At 40.3% G+C, this 24,492-nt stretch overlaps 1 protein-coding gene across 1 annotated transcript in view; it reads left to right on the top strand.

Moving 5' to 3' along the window:
* The window catches only part of Pafah1b1 (platelet activating factor acetylhydrolase 1b regulatory subunit 1), a 29,766-nt gene extending 6,173 nt beyond the window's left edge, over positions 1-23,593 (top strand). Inside the window, exons 3-11 of the mRNA XM_051157939.1 lie at positions 6,700-6,784; positions 7,020-7,094; positions 8,080-8,286; positions 13,085-13,253; positions 15,243-15,345; positions 16,260-16,488; positions 17,804-17,905; positions 20,929-21,085; positions 22,802-23,593. Coding sequence (XP_051013896.1) covers positions 6,700-6,784; positions 7,020-7,094; positions 8,080-8,286; positions 13,085-13,253; positions 15,243-15,345; positions 16,260-16,488; positions 17,804-17,905; positions 20,929-21,085; positions 22,802-22,875 — 1,201 coding nt within the window. The 3' untranslated portion in view covers positions 22,876-23,593. The remainder of the gene's footprint in view (positions 1-6,699; positions 6,785-7,019; positions 7,095-8,079; positions 8,287-13,084; positions 13,254-15,242; positions 15,346-16,259; positions 16,489-17,803; positions 17,906-20,928; positions 21,086-22,801) is intronic.
* Positions 23,594-24,492: the final 899 nt, after the last annotated feature.

Genomic DNA, 24,492 nt, shown 5'->3' with positions numbered 1-24,492 from the left:
CTTAATCTCTGAGACATCTCTCCAGCCCTGGCCTTTTCTTTTTAATGTTTGAAGGCCTTCTTTACAATTTGTGTTCTTCTAAATAAGCGTTTAAATTTAATTTAAAAACATTTTATTAATGAACATGCTTTAAAATTGTTTTAACAAAGTTTTGGATGCCTTGAGTAGTAGTTTTCATTTTATCTTAATGAAACAAAATGGTCTGGAAAAAGCTCTCATACACCTCTCCCACACCGTAACCCTCACTGCTATCTCAACTGGCCATTATTTTGTATTGTGGTTGTTGAGTCAGGGTCTTATTGTAGCTTGTGTTGGCTTAGTACTCACTGTGTAACTAGGCTGGCCTTGACTTCAGAGATCTGCCTGTCTCTGTCTCTGAAGTACTGCCATCAAAAATGAGTGCCACCACACCTGGCCTTGTGTGTTTTTTCTTCTTATTTTCCTGGCCTGTTTTACATGACAGCTTACAGTTAGTTTTCTTTAACTCCAGTTCCACAGTGTTTGATGCCTCCATGACCTCTTTAGGCACTAGGCACACATGTGCTGGACAAATAGATAAACATGCAGGCAAAATGTCCCCCGCCCCTCAAAAACAAAAGAACAAACCTGAATAGGTCTGGTGACTTGAAATTGTCCAGTACTGATGAGGCTGGAGAAGGTGGATTCTTGAATTCACCACCCAGCTAGCCTGGCCTACTTGATAAGTTTTAGTCTATGAAGAGAGGGCATCTCAAAAGGGAAAAGAAGAGAACAGTCCAAGCAGGCACAAGAGTCTACACAAAGCAAGATCTTTATTTGAATTAGGCAGCAAAAACTGACCAGTCAGGGACAATAACGCAGGCTTCGGGAGCTGACTGCATTTCTGAGACAGAATGTTAGAGAGCTTTTAAGTTTGAAAACCATCAACATTGGTGCCAAGTTACAGTTACATTTTCCCACCAATCAGGATTTAGGGATAGGAAACTTAGTTATCCATATACATGTTTCTGCCAGGAAGGATATTTGCTACCCCAGGATATCTTGGGAACTATTCAAAATGTAAGTTTTACTAAAAATGGCTTCAGTTTGGGTCATTATATACCTCAGGAACAACACCCCTTGTAGTCCTATGCTTTTTATATGCACATACACTCAAAAATTTGTTAACATTTTTTAGAACTCAAAGTCCATTTATTGTGCCATAATACTTTGTTTCCTAGAAGACTTGATGTTATTCTAGAGGATTGAATTAGAAGAACAAACAAGAGCCAGGCTGTCATGATGCACACCTTAATCCCAGCACTAGGGAGGCAGAGGCAGGTGGATCTCTGAGTTTGAGGCCAGTCTGGTCTACGTAGAGACAGCCGGGGCTACATGAGGAAACCCTGTCTAGGGGTGGGATGGGACGATAAAGAAGAACAAGACACACAGTAGATAAAGAAAGGAAATGTAAAAAACTAACTATTTAGGAAAGTATGAGTTTAGAGGCCAACTGAAAGATAAAGAGTAGCTGGGTATTTGAAAGAGGGACAGGAGCAGGTGACTGACCAGATAGTCCTAAAACAACAACCAGATATTATGGCTTGACTAGTACTGAGTCTTAAAATGTGTGCCAATTTTTAAAAAAAGAATTACTTACTTTTATGTATACAGTGCACATTAGATGACATTATAGATGGTCATGAGCCAATGTGTGGTTGCTGGGAATTGAACCTCAGGACCTCTGAAAGAACAGACAGTGAGTGCTCTTAACCGCTGAGCCATCTCTCCAGCCCATGTGTGCCAGGTTTTTTGTTTGTTTGTTTTGTTTTGTTTTGTCTTTTTGGTTTTTCGAGACAGGGTTTCTCTGTGTAGCCTTGGCCATCCTGGACTCACTTTGTAGACCAGGCTGGCCTCGAACTCACAGTGATCCGCCTGCCGCTGCTTCCCGAGTGCTGGGATTAAAGGCGTGCGCCACCACGCCTGGCTATGTGCCAGTTTTAAACTATACTGTAGATGATATTGATCAGGTACCATGTTCATTCAGAGTAAAAACTGCTCTATGAGCTACCCTACAGGGGATCAGAGGGTTTGTCATGTTTCATGAGACTGGAGAGTTAGTTAGGGGACACCAAGTGGGTGCTGAGAATCTAACCTGGGTCTTCTGTTAGAACAGCCAACGCTCTGTGGAGCCATCTCTCCATCCTTTGCCACGCCTTACCATTTTTATTTTTATTTCTCTTGTGTATGTGGGAGCCAGGGGATGATTTGTTGGGTGTCTTTCTTAACTGTTTTCCAACTTTTTTCTTTTTAATTTATTATTATTATTATTATTATTATTATTATTATTATTATTATTATTATTATTATTAATTATTTTTATTAGGAGGGGTTTGAGATAGAGTTTCTCTGTAACCCTGGCTGTCCTGGAGCTCACTCTGTAGACCATGTTGGCCTGGGATTAAAGGTGTGCACTACCACGCCTGGCCTTTTTTTTTTTTTTTTAATTTAGTTTTCCGAGACAGGGTTTCTCTGTGTAGCTTTGGCTGTGCTGGACTCACTTTGTAGACCATACTGGCCTCGAACTCACAGAGATCCGCCTGCCTCTGCTTCCCACGTGCTGGGATTAAAGGCGTGCGCCACCACGCCCGGCTAGAATGGTTCTTTCCTGTTCATTTAAACCTTTCAAAAAACATAACAGATAAACCCAAAAGGCGAGTTTCTGTGGTGATTCTAAATCCTTTTGAGTTGCTATAAGAATGGATCATAATATATTTTCCTATTTGACTATTTAAAAGAATTGCAACTTGCCATGCTTAATAAATTTTACTACAGTTATCATGTAGAAGCTGAGTTCAATGTCAGAATATTTAAAAACCTGGGTCTCAGGTAATTGTAATTGACAATTTGTTTCATGGTAAAGTTGAAGGCTTACTTGATTTCATTCTCTTACTCTCATTGGCTAAGCAGAAGCTCATACATAGTAACCTCTCTCTGACTTACGACTGAATTGTAGTTGAATTGTGAAACACCTTTTTGAATTAAATACTGTATGGTGACCTGTGGTCATGAAGAGTGATCTTAAGAAATCTTTGTCAGATTTCTTTGGGCCTATCACATTGTACACAGATCCAGAACTTATCCGACCTGTGCTGCCTCTTCCCGTAAAACTCAGCGGAATGTTGTATCATATTTAGGAAAATCTTATTGGAGGGCTGGCTCAGTGGGTAAAAGTGCCTGTTGCACCAGAATGTTGGGAGTTCAAATCCCCTGGCCCCATGATGGAGGGAGCCAACCCACCTGACCCAACCCCCATGTCCTCACCCCCCCCCCACAAGACTAGTAATAAATGCAGTGAATTAACTTTATTACTCTTCTCTGTTAATAAATGTATGGAAATTTTCTTTGAGTGAAATAGTCTGATCTCAGCATAGTATCCCCAGCACTTGGATGGCTGAAACAGGATCCTAAGTTCTGGGCTACCCTAAGCTTCATAGTAAGCTTTAATTATTTATTAATTATATACACAGTGTTTTGCCTTCATGTACACCTGCACTCTGGAAGAGGGCACCAGATCTCATTATAGATGGTTGTGAGCCCCCATGTGGTTGTTGTGAATTAAACTCAGGACCTTTGGAAGAGCAGCCCGTGCTCTTAACCTCTGAGCCATCTCTCCAGCCCCCATAGTAAGCCCTTTACTTCAAAAGAAAAAAAAAAAACCCAATTATTTTATAGAATGATTCTTTATTTGATTTCATGTGTCTTATAAAAGTAGAATCAAGCTGGGCACTGGTGGTGCACACCTTTCACTTGGGAGGCAGAGGCAGGTAGATCTCTGTGAGTTCGAGGCTAGCCTGGACTACAGAGCAAGTTCCAGAACAGCCAGAGCCGTTACACAGAGAAACCCTGTCTCAAACAAACAAACAAAAGAATCAAAACTTCATCAAGCAAAAGAACACCAAGTTATTCTAGGACAGCCAGGACTCTGTAGTTTGACCTTGTCTCAAAGGGGGAAAGGGCAGTAATCTAGAACACTATGAAATATTGGAGATTGTCCTATTGGGTAAGGCTGGGTTGGGTATTGATATATTGTGTATAATCCTTAGGTTTGATTTGTAGTGCCTTGAATTTGCCAAGTATAGTGGGCTATTCTTTTAGGATCAGAAATTCAAGGTCATCATCCTACTTAGGTAGTTTCTCTCCAACCTGGGATACACAAACTCTGTCTTATAAAAGCAGGGAGAGCCGGGCGTGGTGGCGCACACCTTTAATCCAGCACTTGGGGAGGCAGAGGCAGGTGGATTGATGTGAGTTCAAGGCCAGCCTGGTCTACAGAGTGAGTCCAGGACAGCCAAGGCTACACAGAGAAACTCTGTCTTGAAAAACCAACCAACCAACCAAACAAACAAACAAAAAACTCCAAAAAAACAAAAACAGGGAGGACTGGAAAACAACACGTGCTAAAGGATGTGATGATACTGTTACTATGCGTGGGGTGAAGGACGTGATCATAGTTACTATATATGTATATTTAAATTTTGTTTAGCCTTAGGCTTTAACTTTTTAATTAATTGTTATATTAAAGTCCTAGAGGAGACCTAAGTCAACCTTTTCTATAGTTTTGTGACTGAAGGCTTAGAATAATTAGGAGATGTTGAAATAGGAGAGTAGGGATATTTGCTAATATTGTCAGGACAGAGAATGAAAGGGAAGCAAGAAAAGAAGTCATTTCAAGCTATTTTAGCTTCTCTGCCTTTAAATTATAATTAATTTTATATGTCATTCTAAGACACTATACTGTGTATTTTTAGTTCATTGAAATGCTTTAGAGTTATTTCTTTGTTTTTGGGATTGGGGGTGCTTTTTTGAGACAGGGCTTCTCTGTGTAGCCATAGCTGTCCTGGAACTCACTCTGTAGACCAGTCTGGCTTCAAATTCAGAGATCCACCTGCCTCTGCCTCCTGCATGCTGGGATTAAAGGTGTGCACCTCAATGGCCTGGCTTTTTTTTTTTTTTTGGTTTTTTTTTTTTTTTTTTGTTTTTTTTTTTTTTTTTTTTCAGACAGGTTTCTCTGTGTAGCCTTGGCTGTCCTGGACTCAGTTTGTAGACCAGGCTGGCCTTGAACTCAGAACAATCCACCTGAGTGCTGGGATTAAAGGCATGTGCCACCACGCCTGGCCTTGTTTCTTTTCCTCCTTCTTCTCCTCCTCTTCCTCCTCCTCTTTTTTTTTTTTTTTTTTTTTTTTTTTTGAGACAGGTTTTCTCTGTGTAGACCAGGCTGGCCTCAAACTCACAGCGATCCACCTGCCTCTGCCTCCTGAGTGCTGGAATTAAAGGCGTGCACCACGATGCCCAGTGTCTGGTTCTTCTTTTGAACAAGGTCTCACTCTGCTACATAGTTCCAAAATGGCCTTGAACTCCAGATCCTCCTATTTTAGCCTTCAGAGTGCTGGGATTAAATGCGTGTATCACCACCACCTGGTGTTGAGAGTTGTTTTTAGGCTGTCTTTGGCTCACTTTGTACAGCAGGCTGGCCCCAGACTCACAGCCATCCACCTGCCTCTGCCTCCCTGAATGCTGGGACTAAAGATGCCCACCACCACACTCTGGAAAGTATTTTTATGGTATGTGCATATGTGTCTACCTGGAGGAAGCAAGAAGGCTTTGCTTGTCTTCCTGTTGTTTTTTACTTGTTTTTTTTTTAATAGCAGGGTCACTTCTTGAACCTGGAGCTGGAATCAGAAAGCCAGCAAGCCCCAGAGAGCCTCCTGTCTCCACCTACCTTGTGCTAGGTCTACAGAGTTGGCACAGCACAGTCAGCCTTTTACATGAGTGCTGACACATAAACTACAACCCTCATGCTTGCACAGCAAAACACTAGTAACCATTGAGCCGTCTTTCCATATTCTTACTATAGTTTTATCAGAAACATTTCTATGTAAAACTTTTAATCTTCAGTGCTTGAATTTGTATATCAAATACTCAGGGAAGGGGCATGTCAACACTAGCAAAACTGATTGTTACTTTTTCAATAGATATCTAGGTGTAGGAAGATATCTAGCAGGGTGGTGGTGGCACGTTCCTTTGGTTCCTGCACTTGGGATACAAAGACAGACAGATCTTTGTGAGTTTGAGGCCAGACTAGTCTACAAAGTGAGTCCAGGACAACCAGTGCTATATAGAGACATCTCTCTTGAAAAACAAAAGAAAAAGAAATTAATCTATGGCTGTGGAGGGGCCACAATTTATAAACTAAGCAGTAAGTTAGAGCTTACAAAGTGTCAAAAGCTGGGAATGTAGCTCAGAGGTAGGTCACTTGCTAGTATATGCAATGTTCTGGATCCAGCCCCTGGCATCTCTACTAAAAGGAAAAGATGCTAAAAACAATATAGATACATTGTGACAGTGGCTAAATGTTTTAGAGCCTTTGGAAGTGTGTCCATTTTACTTCCAGAAATACTATATAATTTAATGCTCTTTTAAAATAGATTTTTCACAGATTTTTAATACCTGCGTAGTGGTGCTGGCACACACCTTTAATCCCAGTACTCAAAAGGCAAAGGCAGGCAAATCTCTTGAATTTAAGGTTAGCCTGGTCTACAAAGTGAGTTTTAGGACAGCCAGGGATACACAGAGAAACTCTGTCTTGAACTACTGCCCCTCTAAAGATTTTTAATAAGTGTTGTTCTTCAGATAGAAATGAGGTATATTTATGACTCATTTGAATTTGTTTTCTTCCAGAAATCGAGCTATAGCAGATTACCTTCGTTCAAATGGCTATGAAGAAGCATATTCCGTTTTTAAAAAGGAAGCTGAATTAGATATGGTATGCTTGACTTTATAATTAACAGTCTTGGAATTTCTTAGTATAGTTAATGGGTCGTATCCTAAGTTTCAGTAGTTAAGTCAATTCAGCTATACAAAGCTTGCCATTTGTTGCAGGGATTGACTTAGCATTGAATTTAATTTCCCACTTTTTTGTATAATCAGATATTTAATAATGGTTAGGCTTAAAGGTGTCATGATTAAGACATTTTTTAAAGGATCTTTTTCTCTTCTAGAATGAAGAATTAGATAAGAAGTATGCTGGTCTTTTGGAAAAAAAATGGACATCTGTTATTAGATTACAAAAAAAGGTAACTAGCTCTTCTTTAGTCAGTTGTGTTCAGCGTGCTCTTAAAAGTTTTCTGAAAATATTGCCATAAACTACTAATCTGCTGATACTTATCTGATCTTGAAAAAAACAAAAATCATTGTCTTAGCCTTATGCAGACTTTGATTTTAAGGTCATTACCGGTGTGTGCTACTCTATACAGCCTTGTTGACTATGCACTGTCCTGACTCAGAAACTGATGTTAAGGAGTCAGTTGTGCCCTTAGAACACTGAGTGGTTCCCAGACCTGCGGGTTGCCACCTTTTTAGTGGTTAATGGGTCGCAGCGTTAGGAAGGTTGAGAACCACTGCCTTAGAAGGATGCAGCTGGTTGAAACTGGAAAGGAGGACTAAATATGGCTTTACAGAAGTCGTTCTCAGCTCTGAGGATTTGTTGGTTTGTTTGTCTTTTTGGGGTTTGTTTGATTTGCCTCTGCCTCCCCTAGTGCTGGGATTACAGCCATATACTACCATACCTGTTTGTTTTGTTTGTTTGTTTTGTTTTGTTTTGTTTTGTTTTACCTGTAAGATGAAAGCAACAAGCACTATTCGATTTCTAAAATACATACTCTTTACAAAGTTAAAATAGATAACCCTGTTCTAGTGTGAGCCCAACTACACTAAGCTACACTAAGATAAGAACTAGTACCTACTAGGTACTCAGGAAATATTAGCTTTATCATAAATAATAAACTGTAATGTAGGAAAAAAAAGACTAAAAATAGCAAGTGTAAAGTGAGCAAGACAAGTTTGTTGATCTATGTTAATAAATGTAAATGAAAATTTTCTTTGAGTGAAATATTTCAGGTTGGCCATAGTAACCCCAGTCCTTGGGAGCTGAGACCTAGCTCTTAAGTTCTGGACTACCCTAAGTTTCATAGTGAGAGCTTACCTAAAAGGATACAAAACAAAAAAATAAAAACTACAATATAGAATGTGTTTTTATTTAACTTCATGTTCCCTTCCAAGGTTATGGAATTAGAATCAAAACTAAATGAAGCAAAAGAAGAATTTACGTCGGGTGGTCCTCTTGGTCAGAAGCGAGACCCAAAAGAATGGATTCCTCGTCCACCAGAGAAGTATGCTTTGAGTGGTCATAGGAGTCCAGTTACTCGAGTCATTTTCCATCCTGTGTTCAGTGTTATGGTCTCTGCTTCAGAGGATGCCACGATTAAGGCAAGTTCTTTTTGGTTGTTCATTTTGCTTTTTGTTTCATTTGTTTGTTTTTGAGAGACCGGATCTCTCAGACTGGCCTTGAACTGACAATTATCCTGCACCACACCTAAGTAAGGCAAGTTTTTCTTAAAGGCAGATTTGATATAAGTTAACGAAAAGATTTTGAAAGAAAGGACCTAAACAAAAGGACATGGGGGAGTTCTGAGTTTACCTCTGTTCATTTGGGGTGTGTGTTTGTGTGTGTACCTGTTGTGTATGCACGCATACTTGCCATGGCGTGTGTGATTGCCAAAGAAAATTTATGAAAAAATTTCTCCCTTCTACCATATGGATCCCAGGAATCAAACTCAGAGTGTCAGGTGCTTGAAACTGTGTTGAGTGATTTGGTACTAAGTCTTAACAGCAGACTTAACTTCATTACAACTTAGAGAGGCATTGTTCTTGTTTTGTTGTTGGTGGTTTTTGATTGGTTGGTTGGTTGGTTGGTTTTGGTTTTGGTTTTTTTGAGACAGGGTCTCTCTTGGACTCGCTTTGTAGACCAGGCTGGCCTCGAACTCACAGCGATCCACTTGCCTCTGCCTCCCGAGTGCTGGGATTAAAGGCGGGGGCTACCAGGCCCAGTTTGGTTTTTGTTTGTTTGTTTGTTTTTGTTTTTAAGACAGGGTTTTTCTGTGTATCCTTGGCTTCGATCGTAGACCAGGCTGGCCACAGACTCACAGAGATCCCTTTGTCTCTACCTCCCTGAGTGCTGGGATTACAGGTGTGCACCACCATGTCCAGCTCTTTAATAGTTCATATTCTTGGAGAATGAGAAGTTTGTTCCTTATTTTTAAGCAGTCAATAAGAAAATACTAGTTTTGCCGAGTGCAGCAATGCACGCCTTTAATTCCAGCACTTGGGAGGCAGAGGCAGGTGGATCACTGTGAGTTTGAGGCCACCCTGTTCTACAAAGTGAGTCCAGGACAGCTAAGGCTACACAGAGAAACCTTGTCTTAAAACAAAACAAAACAAAAGAAAGAAGATACTAGTTTTTAAAGCCATTCTTTACATATTTCTTTAATCTACCCTTAATAAACCGACAGTTGTATAACATACATAGAAAGATGGGTTTCTTCTTCTAAGGTGAGATCTGGTGCCCTCTTCTGGCATGTAGGCACACATGCGAGCAGAACACTATATAAATAATACATATTTTTAAAAAAAATTTAAGTTACTTTTTTATTTGCTTTTCATAGTTTTAATTACCCGAGGTAACTGTAGTCAAGAATACCAGTATAATAGGATCTTTTCTGAGAAAGAGCACATTGACATGTTTACTACAATGCAGTGTTGTGACTGTTTATTTTAATACTAGCTATTGTTACTTTGTTTGTCTTGATGCTACCTGTAGTTTTTAGGTTTACATGTGGTATTGGAAATATGTTACCCATGAGTTAGGGGAGACTGCTCTAATAGGCGTAGTCTCAGTGCTTTAGAAAACAAGGGCATGAGCTCGAGAGATGGGTCAGAGCTTAAGACCCCTGTCTGCTCTTCCAGAGGTCCCGAGTTGAATTGTCAGCAACCACATGGTGGCTCACAGCCATCTATAATGTGATCTGATGCCCTCTTCTGGCCTGCAGGTGTACATGCAGATAGAGTAGTCATATACATAAAATAAATAAATCTTAAAAAAAAAAAAAACGAAAAAAGAAAGAAAGGTGAGACAGTGGTGGTGCACGCCTTTAATCCCAGCACTCGGGAGGCAGAGGCAGGAAGATCGCTGTGAGTTCGAGGCCAGCTTGGTCTACAAAGTGAGTCCAAGACAGTCAAGGCTACACAGAGAAACCCTTTTTCTTTTCTTTTCTTTTCTTTCTTTCTTTCTTTCTTTCTTTCTTTCTTTCTTTCTTTCTTTCTTTCTTTCAAGATTTATTTATTTATTATGTATACAGCATTCTGCCTGTAGGCCAGAAGAGATGGTTGTGAGCCACCATGTGGTTGCTGGGAATTGAACTCATTACCTTTGGAAGAGCAGTCAGTGCTCTTAACCTCTGAGCCATCTCTCCAGCCCCCAAGAAACTCTTTCTTGGAAAAAAAAAAACAAAAACAAAAAAGAAAACAGGGGCAAAGGGAAAAGCCACATTCAGTAATAGGTTTATGTATGTTCTTAGTCTCCTGATAGAAGTACATTATAGTTTTATTCACAGGTATGAAGAGACAAGGTTTTTGGTTTTTTGTTTGTTTGTTTGTTTTTTTAATTTTACATATGGCTATTTTGTGTGTGTGTCTGTCTGTCTGTCTAGGGTCTCTCTGTGCAGTTCACACTGACTTGGACTTGCTGTATAGCCTGGGCTACACAGATTAGCCTAATCTACCTGAAACCCTGATATACTTAGGGATGAATTCAGCTAAGCAAGCACAAAATTCAACACACAGTGATGTCTTCCACTGTGCTTGAATGGTTGGTAGTAAAGGGTTTTGTTTGTTTGTTTGTTTAGAGCTCATCATGCTGATATGTGCCCAGCACCCCAGAGAGGGAGGCGCAAAGTTCATGACAGCTCATGCTACCAATAAGAGGGCTTTTAAAAAACATTCTGGCTGGGCATGTAAAGCACACCTTTAGTCCTAACTCCTATGAGACAGAGGCAAACGGATCTCTCAGCTTAAGACCATCATGATCTATGTAATGAGACTTTCTCTCTAACAACAAAATTAGGAAAATACTTTATACAGTGGTGGTAAGATATAAATTTGTATTTTATACATAACATCATTCATACTAGACATTCTTTATAAATATTGTGAGGTTTTGTTTTGTTTTGGATTTTGTTTTTTTGGTTTTGTTGTTGTTTTTGAAGACAGGGTTTCTCTATAGCCTTTGCTGTCCTGCAACTCTGTGGACCAGGCTGGCCTTGAACTCAGGAGATCCACCTGCCTCTGTCTCCTGAGTGCTGAGATTAAAGTTGTGTGCCACCACTGCATTGCTTAGATACATATTTTATATTTGCTTATCTGTCTTCTTATGTTGACTATTTAGATTAAATTTAAAATGTGAGCTGAGAGATGGCTCAGTGGTTAAGAACACATTGTGTGTGTGTGTACACCCTGTTACATTTAAATTTGTGCTTACTGTAGGTAGAATGGAGCCAACTGTTTGATTTTAGAGCATGGTATCAGTATTCGGGTTTTTTGTTTTTGTTGTTTGTTTTTTGGGAGACAGGGTTTCTCTGTGAAGCCCTGGCTGTCCTGGAACTTTGTAGACCAAGCTGGCCTCAAACTCAAGAGATCTACCTGCCTCTGCCTTCTGAGTGCTGGGATTAAAGGCGTGTGTTACCACAGCCCTGCTGGTATTCAGGTTTGTTTGTTTTTTGTTTTTGTTTTGTTTTTATTAGTTATTTGTGGCTGTTGTCTTTGTTTGGGTTTTTAATGTTTTTGTTTTCCTGAGTTGCTGGAGATTGAATTGAACTCAGGACTTGCTGCTTGTGAAGTAAGTGCTGGATTCTTTTTTTTTTTTTTTTTTAATTATTTCAACCAGCCTATAGTTTGGCCACCAGAACAAAGTTTTTTGTTTTTTGTTTTTTTGTGATATCTGTAATATTGATTCTTGGTAACTCATAATTCTGTTTTAGGAAAAAAATGCCTTTTAAAAAAACAAGACTTTAGTCGGGCGTGGTGGCGCACGCCTTTAATCCCAGCACTCGGGAGGCAGAGGCAGGCGGATCGCTGTGAGTTCGAGGCCAGCCTGGTCTACAAAGAGAGTCCAGGACAGCCAAGGCTACACAGAGAGACCTTGTCTCGAAAAACCAAAATAAATAAATAAATAAAGCCGAGACTTTAAAAAGTTGGGCATGGTGGCACACACCTTTAATCCCAGCACTTGGTAAGTGGAAACAGGTGATTTTCTGAGTTAGAGGCCAACCTTCCAAGCGAGTTCCAGGATAGCAAAAGCCACACAAAGAAACCCTGTAGGAGGGATGTTTTTGCTAATTATGAATACTTGATTCAGGAATAGTTTGTATTTTATGATTTCTTCTTAGTCCCCTAAATATCTGAGCTCTGCTGCTCTAGTAGAATTAAGGATTAAAATCAGTTCACTGCTCTACATACAAATGCCGCCTTTGTCCGTAACATCTTCTTTGCAAATGAATAGTCTTGATAGTGCTTACTATCAGACTATTGTGCTTTGACTTTCTATACCTTCTCATTACCATAGTTAAATGGTAGAGACTTAATGAACGAGATATTGGAGGTCTACTGGGATAATTGGAGCATCAGTTTTTCTCTGTAGAGAAAGGCCAGCTTGTACATGAATTTGATGGTTTTTTGGTTTTTGTTGTTGTTGTTGTTGGTTTTTTTTTTTTTTTTTTTTTTTTTTTTTTGGTTTTTCAAGACAGGGTTTCTCTGTGTAGCCTTGGCCATCCTGGACTCACTTTGTAGACCAGGCTGGCCTCGAACTCACAGCGATCCACCTGCCTCTGCCTCCCGAGTGCTGGGATTAAAGGCGTGCGCCGCCACGCCTGGCCTGGTTTTTTGTTTTTGTTTTTGTGTTTTGGTTTTTCGAGACAGGTCTCTGTGCAGCCTTGGCTGTCCTGGACTCACTTTGTAGACCAGGCTGGCCTTGAACTCACAGCGATCCACCTGCCTCTGCCTCCCAAGTGCTGGGATTAAAGGTATGCACCACCACCATCTGGCAAGATTTGATTTTTTTAAACATAGATTATTTGTTAGTTAATCACTAAAGTGCCAGACTGAACTGCTATGTGTAGATGTGAAATGAGGAAGTGATAGATTGTTGGTAACTATTTCTCTATTCTACTGACAGGTGTGGGATTATGAGACTGGAGATTTTGAACGAACTCTCAAGGGGCACACAGACTCTGTACAGGACATTTCCTTTGACCACAGTGGCAAGCTTTTGGCTTCCTGTTCTGCAGATATGACAATTAAACTATGGGATTTTCAGGGTTTTGAATGCATCAGAACCATGCACGGTAAGGGGTAAAGGACAGTACTTTAATCTCAGGCAGACCACTTGAGAGAAGAAATAATTTGGTAATTGTGTATAGGTGCCCTCCATTTAATTCCTAGTTGTCTGCATTGATGGGTAAGCTTGATGGTTGGTAAGTTTACATGAGATACTAATTTGTATTCAGAAGTATATTTAGATAAGAAAATTGCCAGATCAGATTAGTCCAAGAGAAAAGGACAATTAATTTACTGATGTTGTTGGTTCGTTTCCCAGAGTCACTTGGTGTCCCTAAGAGTGTTCATGGTTTTTTTTTTTTTTTTTTCCCCTTTCTGGAAAATAAAGGGGATAATATCTATGTATAGAATTGTAAAGATAAATGAGTCATACTTAAATCATCTGCGTATATGGGAGATACGACTTTTGCTGTTTTTAGGATTTTGGGACAGGGTCTTACAATGTAACCTTGGGTGGCTTGCTTCTACCTGAAGTGCTGAGATCAAAGGTGTGTACCATCACACCTGGCTCCGTTGTCTTTAAAGATAGATAGTGTGTAAAAACAAATGCTGTGTTGGTGATTTTAAAACAAGCCAGGTGTATTGGTGCGGGCATATAATGCCAGCAGGCAGGAGGCCTTAGTGGGAGAATCACTAGTTTAAAGTGGCCTTCACTACAAAGCAAGATCAGTCCAACTGGACTGCACAGTACCACAGTCTTGAGAAAAGTCAAAACAAAGCTGGGCCTGGTAGCAGAGGCCTTTAATCCAAACACTTGGGAGGCAGAGGTAGTGAGTTCAAGGCCAGCCTGGTCTACAAAGAGAGTCTAGGACAGCCAGGGCTCTGTGTAATAGAGAAAACCAAAAAACGGAAAAGAAATCAAAACAAGGCTGGTGGTGCTGGTGTACATCTTTATCCTGGGACTCAGGAGGCAGAGGCAGGTGGTTTGAGGCTAACCTGGTCTACAGAGTGAGTTCTGGGACAGCCGGGCTGTACTTAAAGTTTGTTTTTTCCACCCATTTAAATGCATTATAGCAGTTAACTCAACTAAAGGAGTTTTGGCAGATGCATGTTATCTAAAATTCTGTAGGTTGCTGCTGTATTACTGACGTCACTTAAAAGAGTTTGTGCTTGTAGGAAGCCATTAGTTTGATTCCAATTGTTACTATACTCCTGTAATTTCATTGCTCAAGAATTAGAAACAACAGCCAGTCCATGGTGATGCATGCCTTTAATCCCAGTGCTTGGGAGGCACAGGAATGTGGATCTTTGTGAGTTTGAAGCCAGCCTGGTCTACAGAGTGAGTTCCAGGACAGTCAGGGCCACACAGAGAAACCCTGTGTTGAAAAGCAAAAAAAAAAAAAAAAAAAGAAGTAACTGAAGGGTCAAAGGTTCATTTCTAGTTTGAGGTCAACCTGGGATACATGAGGTCCTATCTCAAAAAGAATTTTGCTGGGCATGGTGGCACATACCTATGATCCCAATTTTGAGGGCTGAGGCAGGACTGTTGAGTGTTCCAGGCTAGCCTGGGCTCTGTACTAAGACCTGTCTTAAAAGACAGAAAGGTCTTTGTAGTCACTGTCTATATAAAAAAAAAAAGTCTTGTGCTTTTTCCAGAAAGCATAGGTAATTTTGAATGTGAACAGTGTTTATAAACATCTATGTCAAATAAACATAAATTTCTATCAAAAATAATTTTAAGGGCCAACCAAGGTGGCACACGCCTTTAATCCCAGCACTTGGGAGGCAGAGGCAGGTGGATCGCTGTGAGTTCAAGACCAGCCTGGTCTACAAAGCGAGTCCAGGACAGCCAAGGCTACACAGAGAAACCCTGTCTCGAAAAACAAAAACAAAAAAATTTTTTTTAAAATAAAGGGCCAAATTTTGCTCTTCCCACTCTTTTTCACTTACTACTTTTTAATAATCTTGTCAAGTTTACATAAAGCTCAGTATAAGAGTACTTTCTGTAGTTTTTAAGTACTGTGTAAAAACTCACTTTGCTGTATTGTGTGTTTTAGGCCATGACCACAATGTCTCTTCAGTAGCCATCATGCCTAATGGAGACCATATAGTATCTGCCTCAAGGGATAAGAGCATAAAAATGTGGGAAGTGCAAACTGGGTAAGTACATCTAGTTGGAAAGCATCAGCCAAAAAGATTTTAAAGACAAACAAAATTGTTTTCTAAGTGCTTAGTAATTTTATTTTTAGAATGACCACCAGGACAGTTCATATATATATTTGAGGATTGGAAATGTAGCCTAGTAGTAGAGAACTTGCTTTACAAGCACAAGGGACTAGCTTCCATCCCCAGCACCAAGTTAACACTTTGTACCTATATATACACACATTCATTCTCATATTCTCTCTCTCTCTCTCTCTCTCTCTCTCTCCCCCTCCCTCTCCTTCTCTCCCCAAAAGAATCATGTAAGAACGATTTCTTGAAAGCCAGTTCTGTGTGATGTCAACTTTCTATCTTCTCTATGATTTGTGTTTGTTGTGTGTGTGTCGTGTGTTTCCCACCCCCCCCCCCCCCCCCCCCCAGATTTAAATAACATTTATGCTGGTATACCTTTGTCAGACTGGAGATTTTTAAGTTTCATTCTGTGTTTAGTTCTGAACATTTTTATTCCTTTTATATATTTTACCTATATTTCATATTTTGTTTGTGGTATTTTGTTAGCTTATTTTAGCTAGTGGCGTTTGACTATGAGTGGTGCCTATTTTTTATTATTTATTCAGTATTCTGCCTGCAGGCCAGAAGAGGCATCACAGTATAGATGGCTGTGAGCCACCATGTGGTTGCTGGACATTGAACTCAAGACCTTTGGAAGAACAGCCAGTGCTCTCAACCTCTGAGCCATCTCTCCATTTCCATGGTTCCCACTTAACATTTATTTTGTTGACATGCCATATAGTTTCTCTAACTAATGCTATTCTCTTCACCTTGATTCGTAACTAATTTTGTATCACTTTTGGAAAGTTTTCTAATGATCACCATTTATTTACAATGTACACTATTACTTAAATTGACAGCTACTGTGTGAAGACATTCACAGGACACAGAGAATGGGTACGGATGGTGCGGCCAAATCAGGATGGCACTCTGATAGCCAGTTGTTCCAATGACCAGACTGTGCGTGTATGGGTTGTAGCAACAAAAGAATGCAAGGCTGAGCTCCGAGAACATGAACATGTGGTAGAATGCATTTCCTGGGCTCCAGAAAGTTCATATTCTTCCATCTCTGAAGCAACAGGATCTGAGGTACTGTATGGCCACACGTTGCCATATAAGTTCTGTTACTGTGTCATAGGACAAAGCCTTAGATAGCTCGTCTGAGTCTGTTGATGCACCTAAGCCTACGAGTCTGGATTTTGAGGCTTTTGGCTCTCTCCAGTGGTCAGTAGTGTATATATTTTTAAATCATTTATTATTGGGCCAGTATAATAGGTAAAGGCACTTGCCACCAAGCTTAGTGATCCCTGAAACCCGCACCTCTCTCCAATTGTCCTCTGACCTCTACCTACATGCCATGTCATGAGTTGTGTACATATACAAATAAATAAGCAGTTAGCTCACCCTTGATTTGATGTATGTTGGAAATCATCTACTAAAGAGAGAATTGATCATTTAAATCCATGTGTGATGGCCCTTGCCTTATAGTCTCATCTCAGTGAGGCTAAAGACTCAGAGCAGGATTCTGTCTCAAAAACAAACAAAAACAGAGCAAAAGAAAAAAATACGAGGCTGGAGAGATGGCTCAGTGGTTAAGAGTGACGCCTGCTCTTCCAGAGGTCCTGAGTTCAATTCCCAGCAACCACATGGTGCCTCAAAAACCCATCTATAGTGTGATCTGATGCCCTCTTCTGCAGATAAAGCACTCATACAATAAATAAATCTTTAAAAAAAAGAAAAAAATAACCCCCCTCCCTCAAAAAACAAAGAAAAAGAAAAGAAAACCAGACCAAAAAACCTTATATTTTAATAAAATTTTGTTTGTTTGTTTTTAAAGACAGGGTCTTGCTATGTAGCCCTGGCTGTCCTAGAAGTCACTTTGTAGAGCAGACTGGCCTTGAACTCAAAGATGATGTGGCTGCCTCTGCCTCCAGAATATTGGGATCAAAGGAGTGTGACACAACATCTGGCTCTAAATTAATATTCTGTTTGTGATCTCTTCATTACAAATTATGAATTCTAAATGCTGTATTTACAGTATGGTGGCTGTTATATACAGTATATAATAAATTTGACATTTACTTTATAAAAAAAAATACTGATTGGTTTAAAATTCTCTTTGATCATAAAATTTGATACCAAGGCCGAAACTCGGGGCCTCTTTCATGCTAGGAGAGAACTTGGCCACTTAGCTATCTATACCTAAACCTTGATTGCAGAACCAGTGTTAGTGTTATCAAGGTATAGCCCATTTTTTCTTTGTAGGCTAGGTACAGTTGTGTGTCCAAATAGATGACAACAGCCTTGGGGGGTGGCCAAGATTTGGAAAAAATGTCATTTTAGAGAAATCATTTAAGTCCTTATGTTTTTGCATGGGAAAAATATTTTTTTATGTTTTCTATAGACTAAAAAAAGTGGCAAACCTGGACCCTTCTTGCTATCTGGTTCCAGAGACAAAACGATTAAGATGTGGGACGTCAGTACTGGCATGTGCCTTATGACTCTTGTAAGTTGGCATGATCTTATTGCTTCTTTAGCGTCCTTGTTGTGGTCTTAACTTTTGGATTAGATACTTTGTGCTTTCTTACTAAATTTCAGTTTTGGGACTTGAAAATAACCGTATACATTCATAAACTTCATTAAGGTTTTGTAATTACACAAGATAAAGTGATAGTCTAGGGAAAGCAGTATTTTGGTTTTGTTTCGTTTTTTCGAGACAGGGTTTCTCTGTGTAGCCCTGGCTGTCCTAGACTCTCTTTGTAGACCAGGCCGGCCTTGAACTCACAGAGATCTGCCTGCGTCTGCCTTCCAAGTGCTGGGATTAAAGGTATGTGCCACCACGCCCAGCTGGAAAGCAGTGTGATATAAAACAAATCTATAAAACCAGTCAGTCCTGTGGGGAAAAGTCTAAGCTTACTGTGACTGTCTACTCTGGAGGAGAAAGAATGCTCTTTCAAACTTGTTTACTTTTTTAATTAATTATTTTATGTGCATTGGTATTTTGCTTGTATATCTGTGAGGGTGTTGGATCCTCTAGAACTGGATGGAGTTATAGACAGTTGTGACAGTGGGTGCTGGGACCTGAGCCAGGTCTTCTAGAAGAGCAGCCAGTGCTCTTCACCACTGACCCATCTTTGTGGCCCCATTTGTTTACTTTTTAAAGATATTTGCATCTCCAGTTTATTTGACTTCTTTCAGCTGCAATCTCTTTGCTAATGTCTACCTTATTTGGTTTATTTTCCTATTGTGAAATTAATTATTCTAGCTTAATGAGTTAAAAGGTATTCAAGTAATTGTAGCAGCATTGGAGATTAGTATGGGGGCAGGCATTGGATATTCTGGTTTGCCTAAGGAGTTCCAAGTGGATATTGCTAATCTAGGATTTATAGAATATTACCAACATGTTAAAGTATTCTAACGGATTACTGAGAAGGGAATACTGGAAGCCGAAGGGTACAGTAGGAGAAAGGGAGGAGAAAGATAAGGAAGGAGCAGGACAATTTCAACCAAAACTAAGTAAGTGTATGTGTCAACGCTGAGAGAAAACCCATTACTGAAAGGTAGGACCAGTTAGAGGATGTGGTGATGGTGTACACCTTTAATTTCAGCAGAGGCAGGCAGATTTCTTGAGTTCAGCTCACATCAGTGTGAGTTCCAGGACAGCCAGGGCTACACACAGAAACCATGTCTAGACAGACAAAAACAAACAAAAAAGATAAAGTAGGGTTTGTTGTTCTCTGGTTGGTTGGTTTTTTGCTTTTGAGACATGATTTTACAACATGATCCTGGCTGGCCTGTATTGTAAGTAACTTTCTCTGTAGACCCACTTGACCACAAACTCAACCTGCCTCTCCCTTCCAAATACTGAGTGTGCACTACCATGCTCCATTCATTGTGTGTGTGTTTATTATGTACTTGTGTATTTCTTCATGTGTATGCAGATGTGTGTGCTAGGTCCTGAGTAGGCCAGAAACATTGGATCCTCCTGAAGCAGGAGTTACAGGCAGTTGTGAATATTGTCTTGAGTTCTGGGAACCAAACAAGCAATATATGCGCTTACCTGCTCATTCTTCTCTTCCCCTCTTTTGTTTCCCTGTTGTGTACACCTGGTTGGGACTCACACTGTAGATGAGGCCACCTGCCCTACCTCCTCAGTGCTGGGATTAATGTGTTAACCACCTCCTGGCTCCTCCATGCTCTTAACTGTTGTTTATTTGTTTTGTTTTTTGAGACAGGGTTTCTCTGTGTAACAGCCCTAGCTCCTGGACTCACTTTGTAGACCAGGCTGTCCTCAAACTCAAAGCAATCCACCTGCCTCTGCCTCCAGAGTACTGGGATTAATGGTGTACGCCTGGCAGCCCCTCTTTTTTTTTTTTTTTCTTTTTTTTTTTTTTAATTGTCTTACTGCAATTCATGTTATTACATAAAATCTTCAGAATGGTCAATTTATTTCAGAAATAGATCATTTTATCATATTTTGGTGACTGGCTCAACTTTTAATTAGTTGGAGTGTTTTGTTTGTTTGTTTTTTAAAGACAGTGTCTAGGGCCCGGAGAGATGGTTCAGTGGTTAAGAGCACTAGCACAGGTTAAGAGCTCTTCCAGAAACCAGGTATGGTAGTGTACATATGTAATTCTAGCGCTCTGGGAGACAGAGGCAGGCAGGATCTCTGTGAGTTGGCTACCAGCCTGGTCTACAACATGAATCCGGGACAGCCAAGGCTACACAGAGAAACCCTGTCTGGAAAAATCTTGATTCCAGCACCCCTGTGACAGCTTGCAGCCTGTAACCCCAGCTCTAAGAGCTCCAGTGTGCTCTTCTGGCCTCTGAGGGCACTGCACTCAGTGTGTTGCATAGGTATAACATGCAGGCAAAATACCCACACATGGTAATTTTAAAAAAGAATGATGAAAAGCCTAAAAGAATACTAGTGTGTTTTGAGAGTATAGCTCAGTTGGTAGGGTGTCTGCCTAGCATACACAGCATGCACAGAGCTCTGTGTTCAAGCCCCAGCACTGTACATGCCTATGATTCCGGCACTTGAGGTGGGATCATGGAGAATCATTTCAATAGGAGTGAGTTTAGGCAACTCTTGAGCTCCATGGAACCCAGTTTCAAGGTGGGGGTGTCTAGGAGTGTGCCTCGCTTGGTAGAACAGATATGTAAATGCACAGAAACCCTGGACTTGGGCTGGAGAGATGGCTCAACGGTTAAGAGTACTGTCTGCTCTTTCAGAGGTCCTGAGTTCAATTTCCAGCAACCACATGGTGGCTCACAACCATCTATAACGTGATCTGGTGCCCTGGCCTTAGTCCCCAATACCGTGTAACTGGGTGTGGTAACACATGCATGCCATCCCAGCACTTGGCAGGCTGTGGCAGAAGGATCAGAAACTAAGGTTATCCTAGGCTGCATAAGACCTTGTCAAGGGGGGGAAAAAAAAGAGCACTGATATATATTGTTTCAGTGTTACACTATATTATTTCCCAAATGTTACTTAAATAAGAAAAATACCTTTTTGTCTTTAAGGTGGGTCATGATAATTGGGTGCGTGGAGTTCTGTTCCATTCTGGGGGGAAGTTTATTTTGAGTTGTGCTGACGACAAGACTCTCCGTGTGTGGGATTACAAGAACAAGCGATGCATGAAGACCCTCAGTGCGCACGAGCACTTTGTTACCTCCTTGGGTATGTACGCATTATGAGGTTTCCGACATTTTGAATTTTGGAGTGCCAGATGTAGCAGTTTTATGTACCATGTGGACTTCTCCAGGTAAGAGATGACCAAGTTCTTTTAGGGAAAAGTAGAAAAAAGGCCCATTTCAATTTGTGAGTTCCTACCAGTGGCTCTAAACTTCTCTTTATAGAGTTAAGCTTATAATAAAATTATTGTTTCCTCTGTTCTGCATTGATTTTTGGAAACTAGACTTATGAAAGGATACTTAATGATCACTCTGACGAACTGACTGGTAATTTTTTTCTTTCTATAACTTGTAAATTTATCAAAAGAAATCTTAAGTTCTCAACCTGTGGATTGACTCTGCTTTGGGGTTGCATATCATATTTTTACATAATTGATATCAGTAGCAAAATTATAGTTAAGAAGTAGTAACGACAGCCGGGCGTGGTGGCGCATGCCTTTAATCCCAGCACTCGGGAGGCAGAGGCAGGCGGATCGCTGTGAGTTCGAGGCCAGCCTGGTCTATAAAGCGAGTCCAGAACAGCCAAGGCTACACAGAGAAACCCTGTCTTGAAAAACCAAAAATAAAAACAAAAATAAAGAAGTAGCAATGAATTAATTTTATGTTTGGAGGGTCCCTACAACAGAAGGAGCTGTATTAAAAGGATCTGCCGCATTGGGAAGTGTTAAGGTTGTAGATGTGGCTCAGTGGTGTAACAGCATCGCTTGACTGAGATGTTAGTTTCAGTCCCCAATAATGCAGAACACAACAAATGGAAATCTTAATAGCCTGTGCTAGGTGCAAGAGCTTCTTTCAAGGGAAAGACAAACAACCAAACAGAACGCAAATAAGGCTAACAAGATGGTTCAGTAGGAAAGGTGCTGTTGGGCAGACCTTAAGTCCTTTGTTTAATTTCCATACACCAAATGATGACAAGAGAGAAGTGCCGCCTCTCAGAGTTACTCTCTGATCTCTATACTTGAGCCCACGTGTGTATGTGTGCACACAGGCACACAGACAAATCACCTCCAGACATGGTCATAAACTCTAGCATTTGGGTAGCAGAGACAGGATGATCATGTCCCAAATTTGACACCAGCCTGATGTACATAGGAAGGGATATATTGCAGGACTGTGTTTAAAAAGAACAGCAACAAAACAAACTTGACTTTGATCCATATACCACCATGTGCTAGAAACTCAGGGAGTTTTGTATAAAAGTGTCCTGTCTTTAGTATCATCTGGAGTTCTCGAAGTGAATTCAGTAAGTTGTAATGGTGACAATAAAGCCCTTGGTAAATTAGGCAGGAGTGTTGTGAGGACTAGGTGCCCATGTGAGGCATTGATTAATCAGTACTGAGCCTGAAGCACGGCATTCAGGGGGTGGGTATGCCACGTGTGCCCTTGTTAGTAGATTGGAGCATCGATTGAGATGGTACTTGTGACATCAAGTGGGATTTAATAGTTGAGTTTCAACTCCCCTCACCCAGTTGGTAAGCTTAGTAATTTCTAGAAGTGTGGGTATGTATATAGAGAAAATCATAGGTACTGTATCCAGGTGTGGAGGCACATGCTCATAGAATCCCAGAGGTTAGGAAGTTGAACTGCAGGAAAACCAGATTCAAGGCCTGTTGGGGCTATATCAAAGACTGTCTCAAAAATGAGCAAAAAATTCTATCTGGCTTAGTATGGTTTGAAAACAAGCCTTTTCTTCTCTTTTCAGATTTCCACAAGACGGCACCCTATGTGGTTACTGGCAGTGTAGATCAAACAGTAAAGGTGTGGGAGTGCCGTTGATTGAGTCGCATTTGGTTCTTCCTCCCTTTTTTCCTCTGGATGCACTCTGATGATACCATGGTTATCCCATTTGAGCTCTGTTTAAATAAATATTGTCCTTTCATGTAAATTATTCTGGATGTAGATTGAGCTTATTAAATGTTACACACAAAGTATTCATGCATGGTGAATCCAAATTGTATACTGTAAATTTACATATGTTGTCTAGAAGTACCATAGGGTTTAAAAACCTGGGCTGGCATTGGTCACACCAGGCCTACAAGGGCAGAAGTTGAATAAATTGAACTAGGGCACTAAACTGAACAGTTGACAGTGTCATTTTAGGTTGGACTATTAATTATTGTTTTCCTTCCTGCTATCTGTTGGTGCCTGACTTGATGGCCTCATTTTGGGGAAAGTGGTGGTTATTAGGGCTTTTTCTGAAATGTGTATCTATGTAACATCACTTAAGTGTGCTTAATAACTCTTTAAGGGTGTTAGATATTAAGACTACAATTCAGAATCTTTTGCTCCATCTATGTAATTAATGGGGATTACATACACAATGAAGTTTTTGTCATGACCCCATTGCCAAATCAATAGGATATGTTTGTTTTGGCAGCCTATCAAGCAAAGGCTAGTGGTATATTTATGTAAGAAAATGATCGTAAATCTCAAGAAAAATCTCAGCAGCTAATAGTGAATCCGTTTTTCATTTGGGTCTTACTGCTTTGTAAACAGGTCAGGAAACAACTGTCCTACTCTGAGCTTCTCTTCCACACTAGACATACAAGTTGTATCCTCCATACTGTTGGACTGTGTAGTGATGTGACTCCCCAGTAGAATTTGATCTTCCCATTGAGTGTCCTGGTACAAATCACTATGTGTTTATGATGTTTTTAGGGATGTGCAATGTGCATTTCAGAATGACAAATGCTGACAAAGTTGCGTGCTCATTTTAAAGGAGTGGGAGAAACAGCAGTTTCCAACATGAACCTGATAACAATTTGAACTGTTTGACTTACAAGTTATAAAAAGTGCAGGGTTTAATGAACCGTGCATAGAAATACACGGAGTTTTTTTTTTTTCCATCTTTTTTTATATGTGTAAATGTTTGTAAGTATATGGGCCTGTCTATAAGTGGATATGTCTGTCTATGTGTCACACACATACAACCTCCATGTTGTTGAGTTTTGAGGTTTTGAAGAAGTGCTGAAACATGAGTAGAGTAAATCTTGCTGCGGAATATCAACCACAGCCATGCTTTAGGACAGCCTCTTCTGATACCTCTGACTCTGAGGGGCTTTTTCCTAGGCTAAAAGAAAGTCACTTCCTTTACTCTCCTCTCCTGTGGCCATTTGACATTTTACACATCCTTGATAAGTTGTACATTTTGATCCAAAGTTAGTACAGTAGCGGGTTTAAGAGAAATTTTCCCATGACTTTTTAACACTTCCATTGTCAATTGCTAATAAATTCTAGCGGGTGTGTTGGCACACGTCTTTAATCCCAGCACTCGGGAGGCAGAGGCAGGTAGATCGTTGTGAATTTGAGGCCAGCCTGGTCTACAAAGCGAGTCCAGGACAGCCAAGGCCACACAGAGAAACCCTGTCTCTAAAACAAACAAAAAAGAATTCT

Source organism: Acomys russatus, chromosome 16 (genome assembly GCF_903995435.1).
Source record: "Acomys russatus chromosome 16, mAcoRus1.1, whole genome shotgun sequence".
NCBI classification, from domain to species: Eukaryota; Metazoa; Chordata; class Mammalia; order Rodentia; family Muridae; genus Acomys; species Acomys russatus.
This window is presented reverse-complemented; position numbering and strand designations above follow the sequence as displayed.